General features: G+C 41.2%; 1 protein-coding gene across 7 annotated transcripts in view; it reads right to left on the minus strand.

Moving 5' to 3' along the window:
* LOC138803492 (microtubule-actin cross-linking factor 1) overlaps positions 1-14126 on the minus strand; it is a 254203-nt gene extending 240077 nt beyond the window's left edge. For 3 of the 7 annotated variants that reach the window (XM_069987601.1, XM_069987600.1, XM_069987599.1), the window contains exons 1-2: positions 13965-14126; positions 1455-1516 (exon numbers count right to left, since the gene is read on the minus strand). In XM_069987601.1, coding sequence (XP_069843702.1) covers positions 1455-1516; positions 13965-14031 — 129 coding nt within the window. In that variant the 5' untranslated portion in view covers positions 14032-14126. The remainder of the gene's footprint in view (positions 1-1454; positions 1517-13964) is intronic. The other 4 variants (XM_069987605.1, XM_069987604.1, XM_069987606.1 and 1 more) reach the window with 3 other exon arrangements.
* Positions 14127-14857: the final 731 nt, after the last annotated feature.

Here is a 14857-nt window from a genome sequence, read left to right on the forward strand (position 1 = left end):
AGGGACAGCGCCCAGGCCCAGAGTTCAAGCCCCATGACCAGACCCCCCCAAAAAAAAAAAAATTTACCTCAATACTAGCTGTTCTGGAAATAGTCTGTGTCACTTGAATTACATGGTGGAAATTTTTACATAAAAACCCATTACCTGAAGACTTAAAATGTATATATTTGGGGCTGAGAAGGTGGCTCAGTGGTAGAGTGCTTGCCTTGAATGGTTGAGGCCCTGGGTTCAATTCCTCAGCACCACATAAGTAGAAAAAGCCAGAAGTAGTGCTGTGGCTCAAGTGGTAGAGTACCAGCCTTGTACTGAAGAGCTGAGGGACAGCGCCCAGGCCCAGAGTTCAGGCCCCATGACAGACCAAAAAAAAAAAAAAAAAAAAAAAAAAAAATGTATGCACTTGGCCAAGCACCAGTGGCTTATGCTAGTAATTCTAGCTATTTGGAAGGCTAGGAAGGATCATGGTTCCAGGCCAGCCCAGGCAGAAAAGTTCATAAGAACTGATGGCATACAACTGTCATCATATGAAAGAAGTCTAAAATAAGTGGTTCATGGTCCAGGTAGTACCAGATTAGGAAGCAAGACCCTACCTCAAAAATAACCAGATCAAAAGAGGGTTGAAGAAGTGGCTCAGTAGTACAGCACCTGCCCAATAAGCATAAGGCTCTGAGTTCAAAAATATCAGTACAAGCCAGGCACTGCTGGCTCATGTCTGTAATCCTAGCTACTCAGGAAGCTGAGATCTGAGGATCTCAGTTTGAAGTCAGCCTACGCAGGAAAGCCAAAAAGACTCTTATCTCCAATTAATCACAGAAGAAAAAAAAAAAAGCTGGAAGTAGCACTGTGGCTCAAGTGGTAGAACACTAACCTTGAACAAAAAGGAGCTCAGAGACAGTACCCAAGCCCAAAGTTTGAGCCTCAGGTCCAGGGGAAAAAAAAAATCTCAGTACTGCTTCCTCCCTACCTCCCCGCCAAAAAAGATTTGTGTACTTTATTTTACTTTTTGGCAACACCTAAATCTTATCCCTAGTCCTTTTTAGTGTTTGTTTTGCAAGTAGGTTCTTGCATTTTTGTGACCTTGGACTGATATCCAACAACTCTATTTCCCACAGAGGGAAGAGGAAGAGGAAGAGGAGGGGAGGGAGAAAAAAGGGGGGAAGGGCACTAAAGGAAGGAAGGAAGGGGAGGACAGGAAGGAAATGGAAAAGAAAAAGAAATGGTTTATATTTTTTTTAAACTAAGAACTGTGTTCTTATAATCCCAGGTATCATCTTTTATCCCCAACCTGAGTCTTTCTGAGATAGTAGCATGTTAATACTGTTTCCTCTATACAGGAAGGGAAGGAGGGAAAGAGTAAGTCACATGCAAATCCTTACAGACATGCCCATAGCAAGCAATTTGAACTTGTCTCCAAGAAGGGGAAAGAGCAGGAAGAGAAGCATATGAAGGAATTCTACCTTCATCAAGTGCTTGTTGACCCATTTGGTAAACGTTTTCTTCTGAACCCGGTCCCGCTCATCTGCAAAGGAAACACAGAAGGCATTTCAGTTAGTGCTATGCAAGCAACAAGTTTCCAAACCTCTGTTTTTTATACACTCCTTTCTTTAGAATCTCTTTAAAGGGTTGACTTTACATACAGAACACAGGGCAATGACTTCTTGTTAGAAAAGCTTGTCCTATCCAAATTTTCTCTTTGGTTAGAACAATATTGTCACCAGGTGCTGGTGGCTCATTCCTATTACCCTAGCTACTCAGAAGGCTAAGATCTGAGGATTACAGTTCAAAGCCAGCCCGGGAAGGAAAGTCCATGAAACTCTTACCAACAAACCACCAGAAAACTGGAAGTGGCACTGTGGCTCAAGTGGTACAGCACTAGCCTCAAGCTGAAGAACTGAGGCACAGTGCCCAAGCCCAGAGTTCAAGCCCCAGAACCAACCAAAACAAAACCCACAATATTGTCACTACAAATTAAAAAGAATCACATGCCTCAAAAATCATGTTATAACCAGGTGCCAGTGGCTCATGCCTATAATCTAAGCTATTCCACAAAACAGTGATCTGAAGATAGTTGTTTAAAGCCAACCTACCTAGACAGAAAAGTCTGCGAGACTCATCTCCAATTAACCACCAAAAAGATGAAACTTAAAGCTGTGGATCAAGAGGTAGAATACCAACCTTGAGCGAACAAGCTAAGGGACAGGTCTTGAGTTTAAACCTTAGTACTGGCACAGAAAAGAAGAGGGGAAGGTGGAGAGCAAAAGGGAAGAGGGGTGGGGGAAGGGGAGAAACGCCACACCAGAGCTTCATTCCTTCTCCAGACATATTTATTTAGCAATCATATTCATTAATATCTCATATCACCTTATCTTCTTGATCTTCACTCATTCTTTTTGTAAACTATTCATTAAAGGCAGCTAAAATTACTGAAGTTGATGCTATATAAATATGGGGAATTCAAATCTGCCCTCACTTATCCCAGGGTTTCACCTAACTAATCTGCCATTGCTACGTTCAATATGAACTTAACATCCAAATCTGAGTTACCATCTCTGTTTAACACTTTTCATTTCATGTCATGTGCAGACTGGATCATAATAATCTCTAACTACAGTTTCATTTAAATCACTAACACCATACTATTTATTTTTCCTTCCTAGCATGATGTGTCTCCTCCAAATACTACTCCTTCCTTAAAAGTTGATGTTGTTTATTCATTTATTTATTCAGATAAAGTCTTTACTAAACTAGGCGTTAATAACAAAAATATCAATGTCATAACGCCTATCTTCAAAACAGATGATAATAGTAAGCAAAGAAGGAAAGTAATTTCACTGCATTTTGAAGCACAATTCTCATACAGAAGTATTTTAGCCTACCTGAGTAGGGAAAGAAAGCATGGGAGCCGGGCACCGGTGGCTCAAGCCTGTAATCCTAGCTACTCAGGAGGCTGAGACCTGAGGATCCCAGTTCAAAGCCAGCCCGGGCAAGAAAGTCCGTGGGTGAGACTTTTATCTCCAATAAACCACTAGAAAACCAGAAGTGGCGCTGTGGCTCAAGTGGTAGAGTGCTAGCCTTAAGCTGAAGAGCTGAGGGACAGCGCCCAGGCCCAGGGTTCAAGCCCCATGACTGACAAAAAAAAAAAGAAATCATGGGGGTAGTAAGTTTCTTAGAGGAGTAACTTACTTTTTTTAAAAAAAATGTTTGTTTTTTTTAATCAGTCGTGGGGTGTGAACTCTGGGCCTGGGTGCTGTCTCTCAGCTCTTCAGCTCAAGGCTAGTGCTCCACCACTTGAGCCACAGTGCCACTTCCAGCGTTTTCTGCTTATGTGGTACTGAGGAATTGAACCAAGGGCCTCATGCATGCAAAGCAAGCACTCTACCACTGAGCCACCTGGTAACTCACTTTTTAAAAAATGACTAGGGCCAGTGGCACTGTGGCTTAAACAGTAGAGCGCTCGCCTTGAGCTGAAAAAGCTGAGGAATAATGCCCAAGCCCTGAGTTTAAGCCCCACAACTGACAAAAAAAAAAATCTATTTAAAAAATGACTAGGGCCAAGGGCTAGTGGCTCACACCTATAATCCTAGCTACTTAGGAGGTTGAGATCTGAGGATCAGTTTGAAACCTGAAGCAAGAAAGTCCATGAGAAATGCATGTCCAATTACCCTCCAAATAAACAGAAATGGAGGTGTGGCTGAGGTGGTAGAGCACTAGCAAAAAAGCTCAAGGAAAGTGTTCAGGTCCTGAGTTCAAGCACCAGAGCCAGCACAAAACGAGGATAGGAGGGTGAAGAATGAAGCTCAGTGGTAGATCACTTGTCTAATAGGAGCACGGTCTTGAGATTCAATCTCAAGGACCACAACACTAACAAAAAGACTAGAAGTTAACTAGAAAGAAAAGAGAACTGTACATTACGCTATATGAAATGCAAACTCTTGAAGACAAGAAAGACATTATTCTCATAAAACTACTCAGAAGCAGGGATGATTGAATGATACGATGTTTTATAGGTAGCAATGAGGCTTAAAACTAGATAAAATAGCAGTGGGCAAAATCATGACTTTTCAAAACAAGCTGAATAAAAAACCCAAAGTATATCCTATAGGCAAGAGGAAGCATTGAAAGACTTTAAATAGTAGAATGACTTCATCAGATTTGTATTTTGAGAAAAATTATTCTGGCTACCTTTCTTGACAACTTAAGTTCCCAACAGTCTCTTTGTCATCCATATTTTTTTTTTTTGCACTTACAGTCTAATTCTACTTTCAAAAAGTTCTTACTCTAAAGATACAGGTTTTGTTTATTTTTCTTAGAATTTCTTAAATTTTACAAGTTAGCAGTAATAGGTCAAATAGATGGGAAAGTGTACAGATTTTCTTTTAAACTAGTCAATATTTTTTAAGAAGTACATGCATTTGGTTTTAGCCTACTACCTCATTTCTTTTAGACCTCAAGATGTAAGTCTTTTCAGTTTTACTACTATTAAGTTATTCCCTTCACCTAACAAGTCCTTCTAGGGAAAACTGGCCTTACAAGTTACTTCCAAAATTAAGTAACTGACTTTCAGTTCAGGAGGAAAAAGAGTGAAGTACTTTTCTGAATATAGTTATTAATAAAGGCTACCTGATTAGAAGCCCTTGGTAAGACTAGTTGGCCAGCTTAGAGCTAAGCCATAAGCTCCTCCGAAAAAAAAGGTTTTATAGACTTCCTTTGCCCCTAAGAGGTAGAGGACACTCTATTTTAGGATCCTATGTTGACAAGTCAATCAATTTCATGAAAGTCTTTCCCTGATTTAAACATCAGGAAAAGAAACATTGCAATGTCTAAAGTTCAATCTTTTAATATTTTATGAGAAAATTTACTAAGGAACCCAAAAAACAAACTTAAGACTTTAAGAATACTCCAGACTTTAAGAATATTCCCAACAGGGGGAGGGGGGAGGCTGGGAAGGGATGTGAAGGGTAAACAAAGGAGGAGGCTGCAATGCTTGGTAAGAAATGTATGCATTATCCTGCCCATGTAATTGTAACTCCTCTGTACAGTATGTTCACAAATAAAATAAAATTAAAAAAAAAAGAACATTCCCAACAGCTCAGACTTTCAAACTATTTTAAAAGTTCTAGATTTGGCTTCTTACACACAAATTCCAGGACCAGCCAAGATATTTCTACCTCATACTAAAGATACAAGCCTCAGAAAGTACCCTTCTGTAAGAGGAAACAGTCAAAGGCAAAATTAATTTTGATGTTCCTTATCATCTCCAACAAAAGCTCAGCTGTCCAATAGGAAATTCTTGGATTTAACACTTCAGGCAACAATGATTTATCAATTCCTTAGGAGTTGCTGAATTAGAAGTCTTTAATTACGAAGATGTAATACTTGTTCTCAACTTTATTAAGACTACTACTACAAGTCTCCCTCATGCACCTACCAATATTTTCTCTAATTTTTCTTTATTTTACCTTCATTGGCAGAGATGACCTTTCACAAAATCTAGGTCTATCCTTCCACCTGACATCTGGACCCCACCTTTTCCATCGCCTTGGGAACTTTAATTCAAAGTTATTCCAACAATTAATCCAACAATTTAATAACATAAACTAAAGTAGGGAGGCAACAGGAATGTAAAGCGTGAAAGGAGATCTGTATGAACAGTAGCAGAAGAGTGGATGGCCGGTAACTGTTGACAAGTCTTGGTGGGATAAAGAACAGAAGAATTCAAGGGAAGTCTTTTGTTTCTAGCTAAAGCACTGGAGGGGAGTGGTATCTCTCAATAATGAAAATAAGAGGCATAGAAGATAAGTAATGAAGTGTTAAAAATCTTCTTTCAGACAGCTGAAATTTTAAGGCTCAAATTCATAAAAGCTATCATTAATTGCAGATCCAGATTTGATGGCTAGTGCAATGACAAGAACGGAGAACTAAAGCCGGGCGCTGGTGGCTCACGCCTGTAATCCTAGCTACTCAGGAGGCTGAGATCTGAGGATCGCGGTTCAAAGCCAGCCCGGGCAGGAGAGACCGTGAGACTCCTATCTCAAATAAACCACCAGAAAACCGGAAGTGGCGCTGTAGCTCAAGTGGTAGAGCACTCGCCTTGAGCTGAAGAGCTGAAGGACAGCGCCCAGGCCCAGAGTTCAAGCCCCATGACCGACAAAAAAAAAAAAAAAAGAGAACGGAGAACTGATTTCAACAAATCTGCATCACTACTTTGTACACACCACTCCTTTATTCATAATCCTTTAGTGACTCCCAAAGGACCAGAGGATCAAGTCCAGCTCTTTAGTTTTCACATTCAAAATCTCCTACAACCTTATAAAATTCAATTCTGTTTTTTATTCACAAAGTTTTAGGATCATGAAGGAAACAAAAACAAGACCTGGCCTTTGACCTCAAGGAATTTACAATCTCTACACTCTTCCAATGTTATCTCTTACTAGACTCAACTACAATCATTCTGATTTCAGAGCTTTCAAACATACCTTTCTCAACCCTGTCCTTCTCCTTTTAAGATCCAAACATTTGGATGGTGGTGGCACTTAAAAGAGTACTCAGTGTACTTAGTAGTAAGCATGTACCTATTTTTAGAGATTGTTGTAAGTAAGTCCCATTTCGCTATCTGAACTGCATTCTCTGTAGCCAAAGTCTATGTTTTAAACAGGATGTGGTGCTGTGACTCAAGCAGAAGAGCACTAGCCTTGAGTACAAAGAGGCTCAGGGACAGTGCTCAGGCCCTGAGTTCAAGCCCCCAGGACTATCCCTCCCTTCCAAAAAAAAAAAAAAAAAGCTTTAAATATTCAATATTTAGGCCAGGTGCCACTAGCTCACCCTTGTACTCCTAGCTACTCAGGAGGCTGAGCTCTGAAAAATCTAGTTCAAAGCTAGTCCTAAACAGGAAAGTCCATAAGTCTCTTATCTCCAATTAACCACCAAAAAGCCAGAAATGCAACTGTGACTCAGGTGCTAAAGTGTTATCCTTGAACACAAAAACTCCAGGACAATGCCCAGGCCCTGAGTTCAAATCCCAGGCTGGCACCCCGCCCGCCCCCACACACAAATTACTGGGTGCTGGTGGCTCATGTCTGTAATCCTAGCTGCTCAGAAGGCTGAGATCTGAGGATCATGGTTCAAAGCCAGCCCAGGCAGGAAAAGTCCAGGAGACTCTTCATCGCCAATAAACCACTCAAAAACCAGAAGTGGCTCAAGTGGTAAAAGCACTGGCCTTGAGCTGAAGAAGAGCTCAGGGACAGTGCCCAGGCCCAGAGTTCAAGTCCCACAACTGACAAAAAAATTAAAAATAAAAATAAAAACACAGAACCAACAGTAGACACTTAAGAATACTCATTTTTTCAGATGTATTACTTGTATAAGTCACATTTCCACACATGTAAACCAATGTATCCCCAGCAACTTCACTCCACTTAGCATTCTCCCTTATCCCACATTTTCCCTTATTGAAACAATTTCAAAGAATACTCATTCTTTCACTCTTTCTAATTTTCTTCTTCTGTATGGTACTAGAGCTTGAATTTAGGAACACATATGGCTTATTCACTCATGGCTGGTACACTATCACGAGAGCCACAACCTCAAGACCGGCTCCATTGGTTAATTGAAGATAAAGTCTCACACCTCACTTCTGCCTGAGCTGGCTCCGAACCTCAATCCTCCTGATCTCAGACTCCTTGGTAGTTAGAATTACAGGAGAAAGTATCTAGAATTACAGGTGTAAGCCATGATTAGGTATTTATTCTTAACTTGGAGATTTATTCTTACTTGGAGCTCAAGATGTGCCAAAGTTCTGTCAGCAAGGGCACAGTAAGATGATATTTTCCGGGCTGGGAAGATGGCTCAATGGCAGAGTGCTTGCCTTGCACGCATAAGACCCTGGGTTCGATTCCTCAGCATCATGTAAATAGAAAAAGTTTGAAGTGGTGCTGTGGCTCAAGTGGTAGAATGCTAGCCTTAAGCTGAAGAGCTGAGGGACAGCGCCCAGGCCCAGAGTTCAGGCCCCACGACTGACAACAACAACAACAACAACAACAACAACAAAAAGGTGGTATTTTCCAAGTCAGGCTAAGAAGTGATCTCAAATGATAGTTAGAGGACTGCTTTTGAGAGGGAGTATGTATTCCCAATTAAATGTTCCTTCTACACCTATCCTAAACTATTCTTGCCACATCTGGATCCCCAAAACCTTGTATCACTAATGCTTTCATGCTGCTCAAAGGAAATAGGCTACACTGGAGATACAATAATCAAAAGGTGGTTAGCAATAAAGTGATATCAGCATTTTAAATGTCTTATCTTTAGAAAGCTTGAAGTCTACTTTGAGAAATAAGATCAACATGAAACTTCATTTAGTATGTGTCAAGCATGACAGGAAAGCCTGTATCGTATTATTTAACTTAAAATTCACAATATTATCTAAGTATGCATTCTCATCCTCATTTCATTTAATCAAATTGAAGCTCAAAAAATTTTAATAATTTTTCCAAATCACACAGTAAGTAGTAGAATTGAGATTTAAATCCAAGTCTGACAGACTCTAAATCATGGACTTATAATCACTACATTGTGCTGCCTCCATGTAATTACTGCAAAGAGAACACAATATAGTCCTATATAATCAAGAGAAAGAGAGCTGTGCAAACTATCACTTGAATACAGATTCACAAAAAGCATCCATCATCAAGTGTTGGTGTAGGATAGCAAAGTCTCAATGAAGATTGTTTGAAATTTTAGAAGAACTCTAGAATCTTCAGTACGGGGCCTGGGCGCTGTCCCTCAGCTCTTCAGCTCAAGGCTAACCTCTACCACTTGAGCCACAGCGCCACTTCCGGCTTTTTTTCTTTTTGCTTATGTGGTGCTGAGGAATCGAACCCAGGGCCTCATGCATGCAAAGCAAGCGCTCTACGACTGAGCCACCTTCCCAGCCCCAGTACTTTATTTCTTAGAAAAATCTAATCTAAATAATGATAAATCTTTGAACCATAAGTGTAAGGTCTGCTCCTGGGTGGCGAGCAGACTCTACCCTCCTCGCAGCAAAGTCTCTACCCAGTACCTGCGTTACCTAGGCAACTGGCACACCTGGAAGAGGTCACATCTGCATCCACTGAGGTTACATCTGAATTTGATGTAGCCACACCTTTCTCCGCCCAAACCCTAGATAAAGCCTCGCCCAGGCCCAGACCCTCTCTTTCCCAGCTCTCTCTTCTCTCTCCCACCTCTCTTTCCCAGCTCTTTCCCCGGCCTTTCCAGCCACGTGGAGGGCCAACCTGGCCTGGTCCCAGCAGGTCTACTGAATAAACCTACCCCTTACCTGAATACCACATGCGTGGTGCTGTTCTTATTCGGCTACCTCTTTTTAAAAACCTAACAATAAGGAATCAGGAAACATAGGGGAAAAGATCTGGTAGTACACACTCCCTAATACCAGCTACTTGGGAGGCGTTGGGTAAGAAGAGACAAGGCACTAGACAAAAAAGCAAAACACTATATGAAAAAGTAAACCAAGTGGTAGAATGGCTCAAGTGGTGGATGCCTAGTAATTTTGAGGCCCTCAGTTCAAATCCAAGCAAAGAAAAGGAGAGAGAGAAGGAGGAAGTAGACTGGAAGGGAAGGAGAAGAGACAGGGAAGGAGAATGGAAAGGAAAAGAGAAGAAAAAGGATTATAGAGCTAATGCTTAGTTCAGTCCGGGCAAGGCAAGACCAAACTGAGGGGAAGGAAAGAGAGAAAAGAGAAAGGGAGGGAGGGATGAAGGGAGTCAGAAATAAGGGAAAGGATGAACAAACCAAAAGTATGCAATGTGGCAAAAGAAGAGAAGCATAGATATAGAGAAACATTCATAGAGAACAGAAGAAGGAAAGCGCAATATTTTCTTGAAAATCCATTGATATATTACATTCAGAAAAGCAAAATAAATAGTGCCAGAGTTTTAACAAACTTCAAATTTGAGTCATCACTGCTAGCACACACCTATAATCCTGGCCATTCAGAAAGCTAACAACAAAGGATCATGATTCAAAGCCACCTCAGGCAAGACAAATACTCTAATCTAACTCAAACAGCAAAAAAGCCAGAAGTGGAGGGGTGGCTCAAAAAGTAGAATACCAGCCTGGGGGGTGGGGAGGGAAAAAGCTAAGCAAAACCCCTGAGTTCAGGCCTCAGTACAAGTACCAAACAACAACAAAAAATGTCCTTAAAATGTATCTTTAAAAAATTAAGGTTGGGCTGGGAAGGTGGCTCAGTGGTAGAGAGCTTGCCTTGCATGCATGAGGCCCTGGGTTCGATTCCCCAGCACCACACAAGCAAAAAGAAAAAAAGCTGGAAGTGGTGCTGTGGCTCAAGTGGTAGAGCACTAGCCTTGAGCTGAAGAGCTGAGGGACAGCGCCCAGGCCCAGAGTTCAGGCATGACCGGACCCAAAAATAAATAATAAAAAATTAAGGTAAAAGATTATAGAAAACTGAAGCAACGTCAAACAAGGTCAGAACACATCTGTAACTTGGATTTCCCAGTTTCTAGCCTTCTTAACCATTTTTTTAAACTTTTTTTTTTGGGGGGGGTGGGGAGGAAGGTCATTGAACTCTAGGCCTGGAAGCTATTCCTGTGCTCTAGCCACAGTTGCTACTTCCGATTTTCTGGTGATTAATTGGAGGTAAGAGTCTGAGACTTTCCTTCTTGGGCTGGCTTTGAACTGTGATCCTCATATCTCAGCCACCTAAGTAAGTAGGATTACAAGCATGAGCCACCAGCGCCTGGCAGTTCTAAACTTTTGTATGATACTTTTCTCTCCCTCCTTGAGCCTGCTGTATCCTTTATAAGAGATTGGACTAGCCAAAGGCTGCTAAATACCAGTCTGTAAACTAGCCATATCAAAATTACCTGAGGAGCTTTTCTTAAAAAAAAAAAATCACAATTTCAAGCAAATTAGGAGTTAACAGCTTTGGGACTGGGAATGTGGCTTAGTGATAGAGTGCTTGCCTAGCATGCACAAAGTCCTGGGTTCAATTCCTCACTACCACATAAACAGAAAAGGCCGGAGGCAGCACTGTAGCTCAAGTGGTAGTGGGCTAGCCTTGAGCAAAAGCAGCTCAGGGACAGTGCTCAGGCCCTGAGTTCAAGCCCCAGGACTGGCCAAAAAAAAAAAAAAAAGAGTAACAGCTTTATCTCTGAAGAAAGCCTAACTACAGCTATCCTTACTTCCTAGAAAAAAAGACACAGGCCTGTGGCTAGCTGAGTTGGGTCAGGCTCATGATCATGGAAATACCCCGATCAAAAAAGTAAATAATGTCCAAAAGAGTCCTCACTCCAGCAAACCAGGTATATATCGGTCTATCAGATTTTGTCCAAGAATTGATGATGACTAGCATTGGATTTTTATTATACATCACATGTTACTACAACTATTTATGAACTTATTATGTGGGAGGCACTGAGCTAAATGCCTTAATAGCATATACTCCGCATGATGACTCCATGAGTTAGGTCTCAATTCAGTCTCCTTTTAACAAATGAGTATAACAAGACACAAAAAGGTTAAGCCATTTGCCCAGTTTGTATAGCTATTAACTAGAACTGTCTGTAGACCCCAACAGACAGAGTCTATTCATCTTCTTAACTATCTGGATACAAGGTCTTTTTAAGGTTAAATGGGATAGGAAGGATAAGATTTTTGCCTTGAAACTTGCAATAAAAATGCTGGGGGAGGGGTTTTAGGAGGGAAAAAGGTGGAAGAAAACAAAGGAAGAGGTGACAACTATTCAAACAGAAATGTACCCATTATCTGACCTATGTAACTGTAATCCCTCTGTATATCGCTTTTGCAATTTAAAAAAATTAAAGAACAAATTCTGAAATTCTACAGATGCTGGTGGCTTATGCCTGTAATCTTATCTACTCAGGAGGCTGAGATCTAAGGTTGGAGGCTAGCCCTAGTAAAAAAAAGTTAGAGACTCATCTTCAATTAACCACCAAAAATGATAGGAGTGAAGCTGTGGTTCAAGTGCTACAGCCTCCACCTTGAGGAAAAAACTAAGGAACAGCACTCAGGCCCTGAGTTCAAGCCCAAGTCAAGCACCAAAATAATTAATTAAAAATAAATAAACTTGGGCTGGGAAGGTGGCTCAGTGGTACAGCACTTGCCTTGCATGCATGAGGCCCTGGGTCCGATTCCTCAGCGGCACATAAACAGAAAAAAAAAAAAAAAAAAAAAGCCAGAAGTGGCGCTGTGGCTCAGGTGGTAGAGCACTAGGCTTGAGCTGAAGACCTGGGGGACAGCGCCCAGGCCCAGAGTTCAGGCCCACAACTGGACCCAAAACAAAGAAACAAACAAACAAACTTCAATCTGGCCTGATGGCTCACTCACATCTACAATCCTAGCAACTCAGGAGACTGAGATTTCAGGATCACAGTTCAAAGCCAGCCCAGGCAAAAAAGTCTATGAGACTCTTATCTCTAATAAACTACACAGAAAAAGCCAAAAATGCCACTGTGGAAGCTCAGGGACAACACCCAGGCCCTAAATTCAAGCCCCAGAATCCAGACCTGATTAATTAATTAGTTAATTAATTAAACAAACAAGCTTTCTTATACTTCACAGAGATTACAAAAAAGGAGCCCTCTGGTTCCACAGTTTATCTCTAAACACTTTCAGATGCAGATGATCTTTCTGGTCCCAGAGAGGAAGCTACAATGATATAGGAAATAAAAAGCTAGGCACGACAGCTAACACACCAGACTAAAACCACCCTTCCTTGTGTCCAGAACAAAACACTTCAGAATTTGGCAGCACCAAGTACCTAGGCAACATCAGAAATAGAGCTTGACTCCTCTTCTTCTCTAGATTTCTTCTGACCATCAAACCACCAGCAATTCCTATGCTTGGAGAGATCTGTCTAATCTGAGTCAAAATTTTGTTCTCCAAAGTCTAAAACTTCGACTCCAAAGTATGAAGTCAAAAGATACTGAATTATTAATCCACTGGTTCCCAAACTTATATGTCACAGACCAATAGACATTCCAAAACAGATTAGAAGTCGAATGTTATCCATTTTTATTTTGCTAAGGATATCTAAAAACTACCATCTAATAACAATGTTTTCCTACAATAAAGGCTATTTTACATTATTTTTAAGTAGGAAGGCCAATTTTAGGTAAATAACAATTGTTTAAGTGATTATGATAAGTTTTATGATAAGTTTTATAAGTTTTGTGAAAACAAATTTCTCTCTATTATTTTTTGTTTCTTTGAGAAGATGGATGAATTGATGCCTCAAGCCAGAACCAATGAACGTGTACAGCCTAGGCAGTATACTACAATTTACCAGCCAGAAAATCTATTGCCAAAAAGATTTAAATTATTTGCTCAATGTTGCAGAACATTATTTAAATGAATCTTCCTCTCTTATCAAGGAAAATTTAAGGACTCTTCCCCCAACCTCTAACTCTTCAGTAGGTGCCTGTCTTAAGACTGTCTTCAAATCTTTTTTCTTTTCACCACAACTGACAGAAGAAAAACAAACAAACAAACAAAAATTAGCAATAGGCCCCAAAGAGGAAACTTAGGCCATGACTCCTCCCTTCCACCCCAACCACCCAACCCAGCCTGCTCAGAGACTCTAGCTAACCAACCAACTTCTGCTAAAAATACATTCTAACTTTCAACACTATACAACAAAACTTAAAAGTAGCTTCCTGACACAAGCAGAAGCATGAGCATGAATTCAGTTTCTATAAAAATAACTCCCACACCCAAAGCTTGGGCTCTTAACTGGCAGTCACTACATGAGAAAGAAGTTCCCCAGGAAGTGGGGAACCCTGGTCCATTCCACACCACATTTTAACAAGCTCACATGTTGTAATGCCTGTGGGGCTTCAAAGGCTGTACATTCCTATGAGTCAAAAACAAAACAAAGCAAGGGCTATTTAGGCTTCTCAGGCCCAGACAAGGGAAAACCTTCACATACTAACCCATGCAGCACATGCGGCAAACCAGGTGAGCGTTGAACTCCTGTTCATCTTTGTAACAGGGCCACATGGCTCCCGAAGTCTGCTGGCCCCACCTAAAAGGAAGGGGGTCCCAAAGAGCCTCTAGACAGTGGCTGAAACTCTGCAGCTTCTCAAAGAGTCTATGAGTTGATCAGAGACATGGCGAAGGGCCGTGAGCGAAGAAGAACAGAGAGCAGAATAGAGAAGTGGCTCCACCCACAACTTCCCTTGAGGTCAGAGAGCAAGCTCCTCCCTCGAGCACTTTCAAAAATTAGGTACAGGTCTTCAGGCAGAGAGCACACCATTCAAAAATGGCAGCAACTTAACCTTCCAGATCAGCAGAGATGGGAGCTTCACATGCAAAACTCCAGTCAAGGTTCTGGGCAGACAGACGCTGGTTTGGGGGTTATTCTCCATTTGCAGAACAGGCGCTTGTAAACTGGTCAATCTTAGATAGTTGTAGAAAAGCTGGTGAACTAAAAAGCTTTACTGCCAAGTCAAGAAACAGTGCATCCATTGCCCAACAACCTGTTCCTCAGGCTTGCCTCTTCTCAGGCAGATGTACATCTAAAGTGTTAGCCAACTGAGGTCTGGTGATGGCAGAAACTACTAGGAAGTGAGTTCCCATGCTGTCCACTGACAAGACATTCCTAGATTCAAAAGGAGATTCATTTCCCCACATTTACAGTTTCCCAAAGAGTCACAATTTCTCTCCAAAGGTTCTGTCTACTCTACAAAGCAGCCCAGCCCCAGCCAGCCTCACACACAGATTAGTTCAGCAGATTTCATCAACTTCAGAAATACTGTTTGCTTGCTGCTCCATTCTTTCTCCTTATCCAGTCAGAAATGACATCTCAAAACCTCCTTCCCTTTCC

Source organism: Dipodomys merriami, unplaced genomic scaffold (genome assembly GCF_024711535.1).
Source record: "Dipodomys merriami isolate MVZ:Mamm:240054 unplaced genomic scaffold, mDipMer1.0.p SCAF_34, whole genome shotgun sequence".
Taxonomy (NCBI): Eukaryota; Metazoa; Chordata; class Mammalia; order Rodentia; family Heteromyidae; genus Dipodomys; species Dipodomys merriami.